We start from the raw sequence: 18,924 nt of genomic DNA on the forward strand, positions 1-18,924 counted from the left end.
ATTTTTAGACATATCCATTAGTTCTTTTTTTATTATTATTATCCTTATGGGAAAGATCTACATGAACTGATGTTGAATGAAGTGAGCAGAACCAGGAGAACATTGTACACAGTAAGATTATGAGAAGATCATCTATGATTGACATGGCTCTTCTCAACAATGTGGTGATTCAAGACAATTTTAAGAGACTTAGGATAGAAACTGCCAATTGCATCCAGAGAGATTAGTATAGAAACTGAATGTGGATGGAAGGATAGTTTTTTCACATTTTTGTTTTTTCTTTTTATAGTCTTTGGTTGGTTTTTTTTTTTTTTTTTGGGGGGGGGGGGGAAGGATCTGATTTTTCTTGCACAACTTGACAAACATGTTTAAAGGGATAATACATATTTAACCTATATCAGATTTCTTGCTGTTTAGAGAAGGGGGAGCAAAGAAGGGAGAAACGTTCAGGGCACAAACTTTTATAAAAATGAATGTTGAAATTTGTTTTTACATGTATTTGGCAAAGCAAAACATTATTGGAAAAATATTTTGAAATCCCTTTGTTCACTAAAATAAGGTTAAAATCTTTCCAATAAACACAATTTAAAGAAAAACCATGGCATTTCCCATGTCTGAAAATATGTGCCTCCAATAGGAATTCATCATCTTTTCATCTGGAAGTGGACAGTATGCTTCAGTATTGGTCCTCTTGAATAGCTTTCCCCATTAGAGTTTCACAAATCCTGTGAAGGCCTGAGACAATGAAACAGAGAATTTCATCTAAAAATTTCAGCACCACCTTAAGCAATAAGTCATTGCCTGATTTGGTAACAAGATATTTTCCTTTTGGGACAATATTTTAACCTTAACATCTGCCCTTCTCAGTGACTCCAAAGTATCATGATTATGAATACACTGCTTTGGGGAGCATGCAGTGAATCAAATGCTTGTAAGTGCTTTCATTTTCTCAATTTGACATCAAATTGTTTCCGAAGTTCTAGGAAGGTTTTACATATTCAAAGGAAATGTCCCCAGGCATTCAAAGTTCCTCAGTGGCCATCCCCTAGTGCACCAGGATAGATCTCTCATTGCTAGATCCCTAGTAATTGCATCTCATTAAACATGGACTCACCTGAGTCCATGGTCTGAGGAATTCTCAGTGTAAATAAACCCATTCTTTTTTTTTTTTTTTTTTTTTTTTTTTTTTTTTTTTTTTGCCCTTATATAATTTCTTTTATTATTATAGCTTTTTATTTACAAGATATATGCATAGGTAATTTTTCAGCATTGACAGTTGCAAATCCTTTTGTTCCAACTTTTCCCCTCCTTCCTCCCACCCCTTCCCCCAGATGGCAGGTTGACCAATACTTGTTAAATATATTAAAGTATAAGTTAAATACAATATATGTATATATGTCCAAACAGTTATTTTGCTGTACAAAAAGAGTTATTTTGCTGTACAAAAAGAGTTGGACTTTGAAATAGTGTACAATTAGCCTGTGAAGGAAATCAAAAATGCAGGCGGACAAAAATAGAGGGATTGGGAATTCTATGTAGTGGTTCAGAGGTCATCTCCCAGAGTTCTTTCTCTGAGTGTAGCCGGTTCAGTTCATTACTGCTCTCTTGCAACTGATTTGGTTCATCTCATTATTGAAAAGGGCCACGTCCATCAGAATTGATCATCATATAGTATTGTTGAAGTGTATAATGATCTCCTGGTCCTGCTCATTTCACTCAGCATCTGTTCATGCAAGTCTCTCCAGGCCTTTCTGAAATCCTCCTGCTGGTCATTTCATACAGAATAATATTCCATAATATTCATATACCACAGTTTATTCAGCCATTTTCCAATTGATGGGCATCCACTCAATTTCCAGTTTCTGGCCACTACAAAGAAGGCTGCCACAAACATTTTGGCACATGTGGTCCCTTTCCCTTCTTTAAGATCTCTTTGGGATATAAGCCCAGTAGTAACACTGCTGGATCAAAGGGTATACACAGTTGGATAACTTTTAAGCATAGTTCCAAATCGCTCTCCAGAATGTCTGGATGTATTCACCATTCTACCAACAATGTATCAGTGTCCCAGTTTTCCCACATCCCCTCCAACATCCAGCATTGACAGTTGCAAATCCTTTTGTTCCAACTTTTGACTTTCCCTGTCATTCTAGCCAATCTGACAGGTATGTAGTGGTATCTCAGATTTGTCTTAATTTGCATTTCTCCGATTAATAATGACTTGGAGCATCTTTTCATATAGCTAGAAAGTTTCAATTTCTTTGTCTGAGAATTGTCTGTTCATATCCTTTGACCATTTATCAATTGGAGAATGGCTTGATTTCTTATAGAGTCAATGCTCTATATATTTTGGAAATGAGGCCTTTATCAGAATCTTTGACTATAAAAATGTTTTCCCAGTTTATTGCTTCCCTTCTAATCTTGTCTGCATTAGTTTTGTTTGTATAAAACCTTTTCAATTTGATATAATCAGAATTTCCTATTTTGTGATCAGTAAAGATCTCTAGTTCTTCTTTGGTCATAAATTCCTTCCTCTTCCACAGGTCTGAGAGGTAAACTATCCTATGCTCTTCCAATTTATTTATAATCTCATTCTTTATGCCTAGGTCATGAACCCATTTTGACCTTATCTTGGTGTATGGTGTTAAGTGTGGGTCAATGCCTAGTTTCTCCCATACTAATTTCCAATTTTCCCAGCAGTTTTTGTCAGTGAGTTCTTATCCCAAAGCTGGGGTCTTTGGGTTTTCCAAACATTAGTAGTTTTGTCTTTTGAACCTAACCTATTCAACTGATCATCTAGTCTATTTCTCAGCCAATACCAAATGGAATAAAACCATTCTTGCCAACAACCTCGAGCCTGCATTCATTGGGGCTTGCAAATTCTTTCCCAAAGTCTGCGGACTGGCCAGGGGGCCCTATTGCTAATAGGGAATCTGTCAATGCTCATTTCTCATTTAAGCTGGTATTACTCTACCCTATGCACACTTAATTTTCTTTTTTTTACAATCAGATAATACAGATAATATTCAACACTCATTTTTGTAAGATTTATGTTCCAAATTTTTCACCCTCTTCCTATTCCCTGTCCCTGCCCAAGAAAACAAGCTATTTAATATAGGTTATACATGGAAACCACATTAAGCATGTTTCCCACATTAGTTATACTGTGAAAGAGGAATCAGAACAAAAAAGGAAATAAATGTGAAAGGAAAAAATGAAAAAAAAAATCAAAGTGAAAATAGTATGTTCATGCCATATTCAGAGTCTATAGTTCTTCCTCTGGACAACGTTTTGCAACGTGGATCTTTTGGAATTGTCTCAGATCACTGTTTTGCTTAGAATAACAAAGTCTTATCAAGGCTGATCATCTCCACAACAGTGCTGCTACTGTACACAATGTTCTTTTGTTTCCAGCATCAGTTCTTGTAAGCCTTTCTAGGTTTTTCGGAAATCTTTGTTCTCAAAGAGCCCTGACACCATCAGAAGCTCATGTCTTGCTTTGCACATGAGTTGGATTTAAGTGAGGCAGAACTCTGCAAAGTCACTAGCCTCACTCTGACCTTTAGTCAGCCTAAGGGCAAAAGATAGACCCAGACAACTGGTGAAGGCCCCCATTTCTGTTTAGTGTATAAACCTCTTGAGAAAAACAGATTATAGGGTCTCAGAACTGTGTTTTCCCATTTTCCACACAGATCATAAAATTAAAAGATTTTACAAGCTAATTTGCAGTCTAGTTGGTATCATCTTTGACAATTGCCTCTCCAATTGTCAAGGGAGTCACGTGCTGATCAAAGCATTTTCTGAAATTTCTTGGTGTCCTCTGTTGGGATACGTGACATTGCTCATACTTCACATGAAAGAATTGTAGAACAAGGGAAGATGAGGTGGACACATGGCAAGGAATAGCATTGATGGGTGAATAAGCCAGAACAAGTGCCCTTCAGATGGTAGGAGAAAATAAGGAAGGACTCCATCATATTGGATGTATCCTCTGTGAAACATAGCAAGAAATCCACAGGATGGACACGGACATTCATCTCCATGGTTGCAAGGAATTTCAAATTGAAGAAATCAATGGTATTTGAGGGAGTCACTGATGTTGGGTTTGGCTCACTTCAATGCATCTCCTTCATTTCCATATCCCCATGCTTCTCTGAATTCTTCCTATCTTCCTATGTCAAATCATTCAAATATGTTCATCACCACACTTTGTTTAGACATTCTCCAACAAAACACCTATTTTGTTTTCTTTTTTTGCACCTACATTTTATTTTGCTATTTAAAGAAAAGTATTTAAAAAAAGCCACTGCAACAATTATTTTAGTGTAGTACAACCTTTGTTTACCTTCCACCCTCAGAGTTTAAGCCTTGCAGCAGTCTCTGTCACAAAGTCTGAACATTTGATCCAGTATCAATAAATCCTAACACCAAACAGCTTTTCAGAATAATTGGACCAATTCATAGCTACATTCATTATATTATTGTGTCCTTAATTCTATAACCCCCAACACTATTTCCAGCTTTTGGGGTCATCTCTTCCAATTTGATGGATATAAGCTAAAAGCTCAGAGTGGAAACCTTTCATTTTTAAAGCATCTTAATAAAAGACACACACACACACACACACACACACACACACATATATATATATATATATATATATAATTGCCTGAATATGGCAAGAAATATTTCATGAGCTGCATAGATTTATTTATTTAGGAATGATATACAACTTTCCTCATTTAACAAAGCTCTAGCTTGAGAAGTTCCCATATCTTGCTGAATCTCCAAACTGCCAATCACACCAAGAAAGCTTAGTGATGTCACCTGAATTATTATCCTTAATCTGAACCTGAGGACCCAGGAATGTGGCATTGAAAGGTAGGGTTCATCTTCAAGCTCCTCTTGATCTTCTCAAAGGATTTAGAGCTAGAAGAGATCTGAACCCTAACCTGAATAAATAAAGTTAAATTACTTTGCCAAGGCCACAGGGGTACATAACCAGAATTTTAGCCCATGTCCTCTGACTCCCATTGATGATACCCATAGGTATCATCCCATTTCATCAGGATGTCTTTCAAGTAGATGACCAGATGAAAAGGAAGGTTCCAATGTGCCCAAGAAGCTGTATGCTATCCCAAGGAAACTTTTCCTTTTCTTTCCTCACCCTCCCTCCAGGGTTATAGTAAGACAAGGCTAAGTATGGAAGGCATCAGCACCACATCATCTTCTCCTAGTATTCTGTCCCTAATTCATTTTCGTCCTTATTTTAATGCCTTTATATTTCATCACAGAACTGATAAAAACCAATCAGATTTGTATATAAAGTCTTTCCGCACTGGTTATATTGATAAGGTTTCTCTCCAATGTGGATCCTCTGATGTACAGTGAGAGCTTCCTGTTTTCTAAAAGCCTTTCCACACTGGTTACATTCAAAAGGTTTCTCTTCAGTGTGGATTCTCTGGTGTACAGGGAGACTCTGCTTATATTTGAAAGTCTTTCCACCTTGATTACATTCATAAAGGTTCTCTCCAGTGTGGATTCTCTGATGTCCAATAAGAAATCTTTTTTCTCTAAAAGCCTTTCCACATTGGTTGCATTCATAAGGTTTCTCTCCAGTGTGGATTCTCTCATGTACAGTAAGAGTTCCCTTTTGTGCAAAAGTTTTTCCACATTGATTACATTCAAAGGGGTTCTCTCCAGTGTGGATTCTCTGATGTACCATAAGAATTCTCTTTTCTCTAAAAGCCTTTCCACATTGGTTGCATTCATAAGGTTTCTCTCCAGTGTGGATTCTCTGATGGGCAGTGAGAGTTCCCTTATGTGCAAAAGTCTTTCCACATTGATTACATTCAAAGCGGTTCTCTCCAGTATGGATTCTCTGATGGGCAGTGAGAGTTCCCCTTTGTGTAAAAGTCTTTCCACACTGGTTACATTCATAAGGCTTCTCCCCAGTGTGGATTCTCTGATGCACAGTAAGAGCACCCCTTTGTCTAAAAACCTTTCCACACTGCTTACATACATAAGGTTTTTCTTCAGTGTGGATTCTCTGATGTACAATAAGAATATCCTTTTTCCTAAAAGTCTTTGCACACTGGTTACATTTATAAGGTTTCTCCCCAGTATGGATTCTCTGATGTACTGTAAGAGCTCTCTGATTTGTAAAAGCCTTTCCACATTGGTTACATTTATAAGGTTTCTCCCTAATGTGGATTCTCTGATGTACATTAAGAGCTCCCTTTTGTCTAAAAGCCTTTCCACACTCATTACATTTATAAGGTTTGTCTTCATTGTGGATTCTCTGATGAACAGGAAGACTATGCTTATATTTGAAAGTCTTTCCACATTGATTACATTCATAAGGGTTCTCTCCAGTGTGTATTCTCTGATGTCCAGTAAGAGCTCCCCTTTGTGTAAAAGCCTTTCCACACTGGTTACATTTATAAGGTTTCTCCCCAGTGTGCGTTCTCTGATGTGCTGTAAGAGGTCCCATTTGTGTAAAAGCCTTTCCACATTGGTTACATTTATAAGGTTTCTCCCCAGTATGGATTCTCTGATGTGCTATAAGAGGTCCCCTTTGTGTAAAAGCCTTTCCACATTGGTTACATTCATAATGTTTCTTTCCAGTGTAAATTCTCTGTAAATGTCTATTAAGAGCTCCACTTTCTGTGAAAGCCTTTCCAATTCTCTTATCGTCATAAGATTTCTCTCCAATGTGGATCTTCTCAGGTTCATCACAGCTCTCTTGCCAAGTGAAGTTAGCAGGACCATCACTGATGAATCTTGTCTTGAGAGATTTTACCACTGAAAGGTTTTGCTCTGTAGTATGTTCCTTCATTTCAAATCTGATGTCTTTTTCTGGGAAAAAAAAGACAACAAAGAATAAAACAAATATAGACACTGTACATGCACATATGTATGCATGCAGGCATGTGGTCACAGAGACACACTCAGACCCACACATTTATATCCCCTTCCCTCTATTAGTAGAAAAGAAACTCAATTATTTTCTATTTCCTCAGATAAAGAGCAAAATCCTAACGGGGCAGAATCATTTAAAAATCGCATTATCAGACATCCTAAGGATGATTGAATTTCTAATGAGCTTCATGCACAAATATATTGGATCATCACAATAAACCTGTGACAACAAAGAAAGGGCCTTTATTCTCACTGGGTGCACAGCTTAGGCCATCAGCTCAGAATGCTTGAGTGACTTTAATTCAAATCCCAACACTAGAGACCGGAATTTGCACCCTGTGATTGGAAATGCTTTGCCTACAATATTTGACAAGTTAACTCCATTATCAATACTTCCTGTAAGTTTTTTGTGATCACTTTCAAATTTATTTTTTTTTCTATTACATTATCTGAGGTCACGTTCACCATGTTAACACTTGGTTTGGATGTGTTGATTTTTCACATTTCATCTAAGGCATAAGTGATTTTGTTCTGATCCATTACTCTTTTTGATGTAGCCTCTAATTATTCTTTTTTGAACAATTATCATCATATTCCCCTACTTATTCTTTTAACAAACAATTTTTTTTTTTAAATCCCCAAGGGATTTAACCCAAAATTTGTCAGTGGCACGTTAAGTGGTAAAATGTCCTCTAGGACATGTATGTGCATTTATGTACTTTACCAACTATCTTTCTACAGTGACTTCAAACTATCATGATCAGAAATACAAAGCTTTCTGAGATGCAGTGATTACATCAAACTTCTAAGGGTTTCTAAGTGCAACACATTCTTTCAGTTTCTCAACTTGACATTAAATTGTTTCTAAAATTCCAGGAAGGTTGGCCACTTGTGTATAAATGGCCACAGAAGTGGGAAAAAAAAGACCCTCAGTGGCAGTCTCTGACTGCACCAGAATAGTTCTCTCATTCCTGGGTTACCAAGTAATCACATCTCATCAAACCAGTAGCCACCAGACCTAGATGTTGTCTGGCTTTCCATTCTTGCAGCAGTGAGGGCTGGCTACCTGAAAACCATGGTCATTAGCAATGCACAGTAGAGGCCATCATGAAATCATCATGGAAGTCTACAACTTTTCTGAAAAAATGGACTTGAAATGCCACTCATTGAGATGCTAAGGTCATTTGCTAATTTGCATATCCTCGGTTTATGTTACTCTTCTTCTATCTGGCAGTTTCTCGAAGGCATTGGTTGACAACATGGGTTGGTCAGTCATAATGTAGCCACTTTACCATTGGTAGAAAAAACAGAAAACTGTCTGGTGAAATTCTATCCTTTTAAAGATTGCTTTGCATTATTAAACATTATTATAGAAAAAAAGCAATACTTGCAAGTGACCTTTCAATGAATTTATGTACATTATTAATGTAATACTTGTCATGAGCCAAAAGAAATATAGATCTTTTAATAATAATTAGCAAAAAGTTTAATTGATTAGAGTTTTAAAAAGTGAAATTCCATCTCTCTATGACAGCTTGTCTGATTCTTCTATTTTCCACATGTATGACCATTTTCATGAAATCAGTTTCAGAATCAGAATAGAGCTGGGGGAACAGTGGAAAAACTATACAGAGGGCTTGAAATCAGTAAGAACCGGGTTTTCTTCCCATCTCAGAAGCTTGCTAGTCTAGTTACAGGACCGCTATTTTCTTCAGTTTATCTCTAAAATGAGGCTAATACTAGCACCTAAGTCCTAAGGTTCTCATGAGGATAAAATGAGATCATATTTATCTAGTCTATGGCACACAGTAGGTGTCCTACAAATGCTCACTGTTTTATTTCATTTTGACTATTTTCTCCCCAATCGTACTCACCTTAAACCACTATTATCCTCACTAATTAGTGACCTCCTAAGGCACTATATTTAAACAATTTTCCTGGTCCACAGTGGGTTTCTACATAGTTGCTGATAGATTGTCTACCCCACAGTCTGTGACCTCCATGACAGCAGATGTCCCCTCCATCTCTTTCTGTTCCTGATATTTAGCCCAGGGCCCAACATGGAGCAGGCCCACAATGTTTGCTGACTGGAAGTCCTAAGAAATGGCTCATCTCGGACAACCTGAGCCCTTTTGGCTCCTTCAAGAGAATCCCACCACCCCAGATTCCAAGCAGTGGCTCTTATAGGACCACAGATGATCACTGGGAGTTGGAACCCACAAGGCCATGGAGTGTAAGCCACTCATTTTATAGATGGGAAATTGAGATTCAGTGACTAGTCCAGGAAGCCAATGACAAAGCATATCTGAAAATATTCCAAGGCTGTTCTTCCTCCCCCAAGCCTCGATTTTACTTCATGATGGCTCCAATTAGTCTCTTGTAAGCACAACTCTCATGTCCCTACTTTATCCTCACTCACCTGGAGGGTGGCTCCTCAGTACTTCTGGGTGCAGCATCCAGGGTACTTCCCTTTGCTCAAAATAAAAGATCACATCTTCCCTGGGAACTGGAAGCCCTGGGCATGGAAAGCAGTTAGGGATGAAGGAGAGAAGCTTGAAATTTAGTTCTCTTTAGGGAATGGAGTGAGGATCCAGAGCTGCTCCATTTAGAGATTCACCCCCTTCTTTTCAAACATGTGAGTCTATGGTCACCTACTAGTGCTTGTAATGCTAGTTACCCATGATAGGGTTTGCCCCATCATGCTGTTGTACAAGCTGTTTTCAGAAAGAGGCAAATGCTCTTCCCCCACCTCCTATCCTGTCAGGTTCCATTATGACAGAAACTTCTAACCCCAGACCTGGGTACAAAGGGTTCTTGGGCCTGAGAGGCCTCGGGCAGATCAAGAGGGACTTTACTCCTGGAACCCCTTCTTCAGAGAAGGACAGACTCATTCCTGAGTTTCCATTATCTAGAAATTAGATGGAGCCAATAGGGCAGTGGAGGGACACATGGGCATAGAGGCAGGAGTACCTGAGCTTAAATGAAGACTTGGATAGTTATTAGCTGTACACCACTTGGTAAGTATATTAAACTGTTTGCCTCAGTTTCCTCTACTCTCAAGCAGGTACAACTAACTTGCAAGGTCAATATATGAAATAGACATAATATTTTGTTTTACCTTTAATTTACAAACAAGCATTTCCAAATTTAGTAAAATGAAAAAGATCATTGACCATGAAGCAGTAAATCTGCAGTATACAACTTGCTGTTCCTTTCAAATTGACAGCAAAATTATAAATGTTTTTCCTTCACTTTCCTGCCCCCACTCTAGAGAACTCTGCCATTGTACAGAAATATATATGGTATACCTATGCAACCATGGAGGTACACATATATGTCAAATTATGGTCTACATATTCCTAATCATCAGTTCTTCCTCTGGATGCAAATAGCATCTTTGCTCATTTGTGCTTTTTCATTAATTTGGTTACTTAGAATAACAACTTACTTGCTGGAAGTTGTTCTTACACAATATTGTTGCCACAGTGCTGTGCAGAAAGCATCCAGCACAGCACCTGGCAGAGGAAATGCTGCTTCCCTCCCATTTCTTTCCCGCCACTTGTGCTAGAAAGTGAGGGCAATGAGAAGGAAGATTATGGACAGACTTCCTGTCCTGGGAACAATTAGGTGCTTGGGGCTAAAATTTATGCATATTTAAAAGGATATTCCAATAGACCCATCCCAAAGAGCAATGGCGTGTAAGGAAACGTTGCCTGAGCCATTTCCAGAGCTTTGGCAGATGAATTCGTGTCCAGTTATAGTTGGTCAAAATAATCTCTGAGATGTGCTCCTATCATCCAATGTAAAGACATACAGGAGGACCCTATTGCAGACCAGTAGTTTCTCCTTTCTAACTGGTACTGCCCCCCCAAACCCTGCACCCTAGGAATGACCACATGCTCTTTGCAAATTCAGAGTTAGCAGGGGAAATGTCCTTACCCAGGGACAGCAGATTCCGGGCATTCTCCAGCATCACCCCCTTGTACAGCTCCTTCTGAGGAGGGTCCAAGAGGCCCCACTCCTCCTGGGTAAAGTCCACAGCCACATCCCTGAATGTCACCCTCTCCTAAAGCATCAAAAGTCAGGAGATGTAGAGCTGGAAGACACTTCAGAATTAGGATTAGGGGAATCCTAACCTTCAATTTACAGCAGGAAACAAAGCAGAGAAGGGATCTGCTCAAAGGTCAGATCATTTCAGAGTGTCAAAGTCAGCTCCTAGAACCAGGGTGAATAAGAGTCTCACTGAATTTTGCCAAAAGCATTTTATAGTGTGTGACTGATGGTGTGGGGTTTGTCACCAAGGGATGGCAGGCACCAACAGTGGGACTCAGCCACATGAAGAATTCACCATGGCCATTCTCTCTGGGACAAGGAGGATTTATTGAGGAGAATAGGTTACAGACCAAGTAAAGGAATATAATAATGGTAAATGTGAAATACAGTGGAGAAGCCCATGAAAGACAAGGTCCTCAGTGGGACTCACAACTACCCAGTAGAAAGGGAGCCCCCCAGGAAGCTAGGGCCCGCCCTCAGCTGGCAAGCTAATCCTGAAAGGGTGAGTTATCTGTAAAGAGAAGTGGGGTTGGGAAGCAGTGGGAGTTAGGGGAGATAACATGTGACACAGGGTGGGGGGGGGAAGTAAGGAATAAAATGCCAAAAGGCAGAGTGCCCCTGCTGACTATCCCAAAGGAGGGTAGCCATCAGAGGATGGCCCACAAATAGGTCTTGTCTGATATATGATGGAGACCACCCTAACTCAACCCGGAGCCATCTCCAGGAGCAAAGTGAAAGTTTATCATATGTTCTTGAGAAGAGTATCTCCCCATTTGGGATACAAAGTTTGAGAGTAGGTGTTATAGAGCCCCAGCACAAAAATTCCCCACCTACCCTGCTGACCTTTAATCCCACTAGCTGAGCTTCAGGCCTAAGAGAACCCTCCAGATCTCCCTTTCAATTCAGATCTCCCCTTACTAGGCAATACCTGATTTGGCAATGGAGAGTAGAGGGGTTTTCCAGTGAGTCACTGGATTCTATGGGAGGTGAAACTTGGGCCTGTGTTAACTTTGAGGTGGGAGGAGCTTTGCTCAATTTCCTGAGAGATCTCACCCCATCCCATTCAAATGGATAACTGATCTCTGATTCCTTACCTCCCCCCCAAGAGAAACTATTACAAACCTCTTTCCTTTACAAGCATCCCACAGCCCCCCTTTACCAACATGAGTTGGGGCTCATGCACTCCTAACCTGCTTTGAAGGAGAAAGCTCAGTTACCTCCTCATTACTCACTGGCTCTACTCTGGGACTTTTCTGGCTGAGCTCGCCACTCTGTCTCTGAATTGAAGGTCTCCTTTCCACCCATTCCCCTTTCCATCCTTCTGGGACCTGTGGCTTCTTTAGTTAATTGCCAAGTGAAGGGGATAGAGAACTTACTCTTCCCAAAGAAAATAAAAGAGAACAGGCAGGAAAGGAAAATACACAAAAGTGAAGATCAGCCTGGGGAAAGTGAAGTAACCTACAATTAATATTCAAAGAAAATCTGCCCCTGGCTTAAGGAAACTGTACTGAAGGGAAAGAGCCTGCCCAAGGACTTAGACCCCAAGGATGACAGGGTGTGGGACAAGACCTCCGGCTCACATAAATCAATAAGTGAAGGAGATTTCTCAAGGCAAAAGCAGAAAGGCATTTTATTATGATCTCCAGAGAAAGGGCATCCCCCTCCCTACAAACAATTAGGTAAGGAGAAGCAGGGCCCAGGTTACAGACAAGAATTATGTAGGGGCCTGGGCAACACTCCCTATAGGCTGGATCTTTGCCCTGATTAGCCAGAACAAATGACCTCCCATTCTAAGTCATAAATGAGAAAATTTTCAACCCAACCACATCTTTAGGATTACATGGGAGGTTCAGTGGTAAGGTTGACCCAGCTTAGTCTCACAAAGCAAAGGGCCCACTCCCTGTAAACCACGTGATCTCTGGAGAAAGAAACCAAGCCCTGGGCCACAGCTGACCCTCACTCACTGTGTCACCCTCACACACTGACCCTCACACAGCTTTCACAGTTCACTTCATTCAACAGGTTCCCCAGAAAGACCCAACTGGTTAAACAAACGGACCCAAACATGAAGGAAATTCTGGACAGAGAAAATGAAATTCCAATGGGAAAAATCCACAGATCACTCACAGAAACACCAAACCCAGAAACAAAAAACAAAACCCAGGGCTACAAACTGCCAGGCTGACAATGGTCACCTTTAACAATTCAATTCAGTATTATGGAATATTATTGTTCTGTAAGAAATGACCAACAGGATGATTTCAGAAAGTCCTGGAGAGACTTACACGAACTGATGCTGAGTGAAATGAGCAGGACCAGGAGATCATTATATACTTCAACAACAATACTAGATGATGACCAGTTCTGATGGACCTGGCCATCCTCAGCAAGGAGATCAACCAAATCATTTCCAATGGAGCAGTAATGAACTGAACCAGCTACGCCCAGAGAAAGAACTCTAGGTGATGACTAAAAACCATTACATTGAACTCCCAATCCCTATATTTATGCCCACCTGCATTTTTGATTTCCTTCACAAGCTAATTGTACAATATTTCAGAGTCTGATTCTTTTTGTACAGCAAAATAATGGTTTGGTCATGTATACTTATTGTGTATCTAATTTATATTTTAATATATTTAACATCTACTGGTCATCCTGCCATCTGGGGGAGAGGGTGGGGGGTAAGAGGTGAAAAATTGGAACAAGAGGTTTAGCAATTGTTAATTCTGTAAAGTTACCCATGCATATAACCTGTAAATAAAAGGCTGTTAAATTAAAAAACAAACAAAAAAACAATTCAATTCAGAAGTAAAAGGTCCTAAAACTATGAGACAGACCTTCTCATACAGTGGAACTGACTGAATTTGGAACAGGGGAAGACAAATGCAAACCAAGGAGATAAGGGGAAGGAATGGAAGAATGGGTTCCAGAGAGCCCTGGAGCTAAGGGAGCAATCCAGGATGACCCATCCTGCAGATGGGAGCTGAAGAATATGGTACAAAAAGTACATATTCCATAGTAAAGGGGAGTCTAACATCCAGTAAAGGAGACTGGGAAGAAGGGATCAGACTATGCAAGGAAAGCCAGGAGAGAATTATTTCCTAAAAACTTAGAGAAGAAAGTGATTAATAGTGTGAAAGGATGGAGAAGAGGATAGAAAAATGGGAATTGAGGAGATGAGCTCCACGGATTTAGAAAGAGAAGACCACCTGGGAAGTAGGGGAGGAAGGAGGAGAGATTGAAAAGGTACAGAAAGGAAGGAAGCTGAAGAGGTTCCATTGATGATATTCTTAGAGGAAATAAGGGACTCCACCCTGAGGCTTAGGAGCTTAGTCCCTGAAAAGGCAGGATTGAGATTTCTAGGAGAATGGGGAAGAAAGGTAAAAGAACAAGAGAAGGTAAATATCAGGAGGAAATGTTCCCAGCTATGGAGCCATGTTCTTCCTGAAGCTGGAAAATACAAGAGAATTCAAAAGAAAAGGGAGACGAACAAATGTAGAATGACATGAAAACAGAAGAGATGAACAAATGTCTCAAGAAAATGTGAGGTAAGAGAATTGTGGCATCTTCTAAATGGGACAACAAAGAACTATGCATATTTCTTTGTCACATATGGAACTTCTATAAAAATAAACCACGGGATACAGAGATGTGGCAATGATAAATGGGCAGAAATAATTCATACATCCTTTCATTCCCTAAGGAAATAAGAATGGAAATTGATTCAGGGATCACTGACAAAAGATATAAACATAAATGGAGAATTACCAGTGACATATTCAATAATAAATGGGTCAGAGAACAGATCTCAGAAAAGATAACACTGAAAAAAAGAAAGACAATGCTTAAACAACGTCCCCAAATTTCTAGGATTCTGCTAAAGTAAACCTCAGGGGAAGGGGGGGGGGAGGAGAGAAAGATACAGACTTATAATCACACATTAAGCATTTTAAAAAAAGAGATGAACTAAATCTGCATTCTTAAAAAAAAATAGAAAAACAAATTGGTAAACCCCAAACAAGTATAGATGACAAGATATTAAAATTGGAATCTCAGTAAATCAATCAAAAACACAGAAGAGCTGGGCAGTGTTGTTCCTACTGTGTTAACATAATAAATATTTTTGTAAAGGAAAAATTCATAAGTTACTGTCAGATTCACACACCATCCTCCATGTCAAGGGAAATGGTTGTGATGGTTGATGTTAGTCAGGTCTGGATGGACTGCACTCACCTGAGGAGGTCTGAGGCTCTCAGGGTCCATTCCCTCTGGTTCCAGGCTCCCTCTGTAGAGAACAAAGTAATCAAAGTAACTTCATTTTGTAAAGTTCCTCCAACTGGTCCCTAATCTTTCTTCACCACAGTGTCGTACTGTCCCCATCCTTTATGGCCCCACCAATGTAGCAGCTACCAAAGGTCTGAATAAGAGAGATGGCACCTAAGGTTTTTAATTCTGTGCTTTTCTAAGGACAAGATAGACTGAAGTCACCTGGAAAGTCCAGATAAAATACAGTCTAGGACTGAATTCTGAGGGTTCACAAAGACAGTACAGAGACAGAGGGGTAGGGTCTAGGAGGCAAGACAAACCAATATATTGTTATGCCACAGTTATCTTTTATTGTCCTGACTCAGTTTCCCTAATTGTTTTGCTTCAGTTTATCATAGTTCTGCACAATCCTGAAAAACCACCCCTCCCTTTTATCAGAATATTTGATAAGGATAAAAGATCTTATGTTTTAGAATATCAGAATGCCTCCCCCAATCCAAGATATCAGAATATCAGATATCATCTTATCTAGATGCCTCTCCCATGTCCAGGGTGCCTCCCCTTATTATGTCATCCCCCTCTCCAGTGGCTCACCCCACCCTGTCAGAGTCCCGTATCTGCTCTCAGCACCCTGACTCTGCCCCTGCCTCAGTCTACCCCCAGAGTCTGACACACGTGTATATATGTCATTGAGAACTCACATAGTTGGTTGGATTCTTGGAGACCATAGTCTCATTCAGCCCTGGGACCAAACCACGGATCCATTTGGTCCTAGTAAATCTCTCTTTTTTAAATAAATCATGAAATACTCTCTAATCTCTATCTTGCCTCAGTTTCTCCAGCATTATAATATGTCCTGGCAGGTCAAGGTCACTAGATAAACAAAAATGCTCCAAGGGGACAGCTGAGCCTGGGAACGCTGGGGAGGACTGCGGGCTCACACTGGTGGAACTTGGGCTTGGAATCCTTAAAGGTAAAGTGCAGATACGGAGCCACAAGCCAGGAACCTAATAGGACGCAGCCCAAGAGCCACGGGTTAAATTAAGGGGGAGCAGGAAAAGAGTTTTGGTCAATGATATAAGGGGGGAGGGGGTTGTCCTGGAGGTAGGAAGGCGATACTCGAGGATCCCTCAAGGAATTCCTAAGCAGGAGGGAAGGACATGGAGACGGGGCGCCTGGGTCCTGACTAAAGCCTGAAATCAGGACTCCCGGAATCCTAGGGGCAAAGTCTGAAGTCTGGGAGGTAAATCTGAGTAGGGGGAGTCAGGAAGTTTTAGCAAAGGGTGGGGAGCTAATCCCGCAGCAAGGCTTAAGGGGGCACTCCCCGGTAGAGTTGGAGGACAATCTCCACGAGGTCAAAGGAGGAGGAGGAGATTCAGAGGGCGGGACAACCCGCGGAAGCCCTCGTGTGGAGGGGGGGGAAGGGGGGACGCGGAGAACGCCGGCTCCGACCTACCTGGGAGCTGCACTCACGGTTGCGGCTTCCAGAAGACAAAGCGATCGGAGATGCCGGAAAAAGAAGTGAGGCCAGAGCTCCCCGGGAAGGGAGGACGACCAAGAAGTAGGCAGAAAGATTGCAGCTCTGAGACTTCGGGCTTTTCCCAACCCCTTCGGGAGGGTCTTCTTGCTCTTCAGAACCCCGCCCCGTCCATCCCCCAGGAGGGTGGAGTCTTCTCCTCTCCCTAGGAGAGGCCACTGCCTCCTGTCCCAAAGGTCTCTTTGGCAGCCAATTCCTCCCGGACTTCTCCACTTCCCCCTCCCCCACCTTTTTTCTATCTTCCCTCCCCCCTTCTCTGGAGCTCCCTCCAGTAACTCTTCTTGAACCCCAGACTCATTCACATTTACTTTGGTTATTTACACGTAGCCAATTTTCCCAGTTTTCCTCTTCCTTGTCACCATAGTGTCTACGCCTGTGTGTGTGTGTGTGTGTGTGTGTGTGTGTGTGTATCTGTGCATTTTTCTAATCCATTTCAAGATTTCTAAAATTCATGGGCTGTGATCCCGGGCTAAGGGGACACTTTCCCAAGCTTCTGCCTTGGGATTTGGAGTTTGGCTACTGACCTGTCAGGGTCTGGGCTCTCAGCTCTGCTTTGCTGGGGTACAGCCTGCTCCTTCCTGGCTTCCAGGCCACCTGTGCTGGACAAAACCTTCCCTTGATCTCAGTGAGACAGAGCTTTCCTGCTGAACTTCTGGACTGGAAAAATGTTTCACTTTGTCCTTATGTTGGTTCTCCCTCCCCGGAATTCATTCTGAGGCATTATTTTATAATCTGAGGAGAATCTGGTAGAGCTCCCGCCATGCTCGACCATGCTGGCTCCACCATGTTGGTTATTCTTTGGATTGAGAAGCAAGCATTCTGGAGCATAGATTGGGAGGGGAGGACAGAGTAAGAACAGGGCATTGGAGAGGTTTGGTCGGGATAAAGGAGGAAAGGAGCCAGTAGAAAAGGAGGGCATGAATTCATCATTAGTGATCAAAGTTTCAGAATAACTGGTGAGAATAGAGTAGAAGGAGTGGAATCAGGCTCTAAGAAGGAGTGCTGGTGGGAGAAATGATCATTGAGGGAGACAGATCATTACTGCTCAGTACTCTCCATCCAAGTCCATCTTTGTAGTAGGTGGTATCATCTATAAGAGCATTTGCTATCCAGGAGGCAGGGTTATAATTAGTGGAGGAGGGGAACATGTAGAGTCCAGTATGTTCATCCTAATGAAATTTGGAGCCTCCCCCAAGCGAAAGAATAGTCATCCCAGAAAGGGACATATTGATACTGAAGAAAAAGCTCAGGAGCTTTAATGTGATTATAAAAGTCCTTTTATAATTATGTTTACTTTCATAGAGACCCAGTGTAGGGTGCCCAACAGAATTCACTGAATACCTATTGAATACCTACTTCCCTTAATGTATCCTTCTGCTCATGAGCCTTTTTATGGGACAGCTCCTTTAATGACCTCCCATCAACTCTTATAAATCAATCTATCTCCACAGGGTGTTTTCTATAAGGTAGCTGTTCCCTGCAGAGAGAAAAAAAAAAAAAAAAAATATATATATATATATATATATATATATATATATATATATATATATATATGAAATTAGAATGGAGGTAAAAAAACACAACTGGTAACCATAACTGTGAATGTGAATGAAATGAACTCACCCATAAAAATGGAAGGAAATAGTAGAGTAGATTAAAAAACAGAATCTATTTGACACAGAGAGACACATACAGAGTAGAGGTAAAAGGCTGGAACAAAATTTATTATGTTTCACCTGAAGTAAAAAAAGCAAGTGTAGCAATTTTGATCTCAGATAAAGCAAAAGGAAAAATACATCTTATTAAAAGAGATAAAGAGGAAAAGTACATAAATAAAGGCTGCCATAAATGATGAAGTAGTAATAATCCTAATGTGTAGGCATCAAGTAGTAGAGCAGGCAAATTTCCTAGAGAACATTTTAAGCCAATTGAATACAGAAATAGACAACAAAACTATTCTAGTGGGGGACCTCAACCTTCCCTTCTCAGAATAAGACAAATTGACCATAAAATAAACAAGAAAGAAACAGGAGGTTAATAGGATCCTAGGAAACCTAGATATGATAGATCTCTGGGAAAAAATTGAATAGGGACTGAAAGTAATACACCTTTTTTGCCAGCAGTACATGACACCTACACAAAAA

General features: G+C 40.6%; 1 protein-coding gene across 1 annotated transcript; it reads right to left on the reverse strand.

The window, feature by feature from the left end:
* Positions 1-3,516: 3,516 nt before the first annotated feature.
* LOC100916794 (zinc finger protein OZF-like) lies at positions 3,517-15,240 on the reverse strand. Its single transcript, XM_031949169.1, has 5 exons — positions 15,211-15,240; positions 10,861-10,987; positions 9,341-9,436; positions 5,574-6,858; positions 3,517-3,571 (listed from the first exon to the last, which is right to left on the reverse strand). The coding sequence occupies exons 1-5, from the start codon at positions 15,238-15,240 to the stop codon at positions 3,517-3,519; spliced, it is 1,593 nt and encodes a 530-aa protein (XP_031805029.1).
* Positions 15,241-18,924: the final 3,684 nt, after the last annotated feature.

Source organism: Sarcophilus harrisii, chromosome 1 (genome assembly GCF_902635505.1).
Source record: "Sarcophilus harrisii chromosome 1, mSarHar1.11, whole genome shotgun sequence".
NCBI classification, from domain to species: domain Eukaryota; kingdom Metazoa; phylum Chordata; class Mammalia; order Dasyuromorphia; family Dasyuridae; genus Sarcophilus; species Sarcophilus harrisii.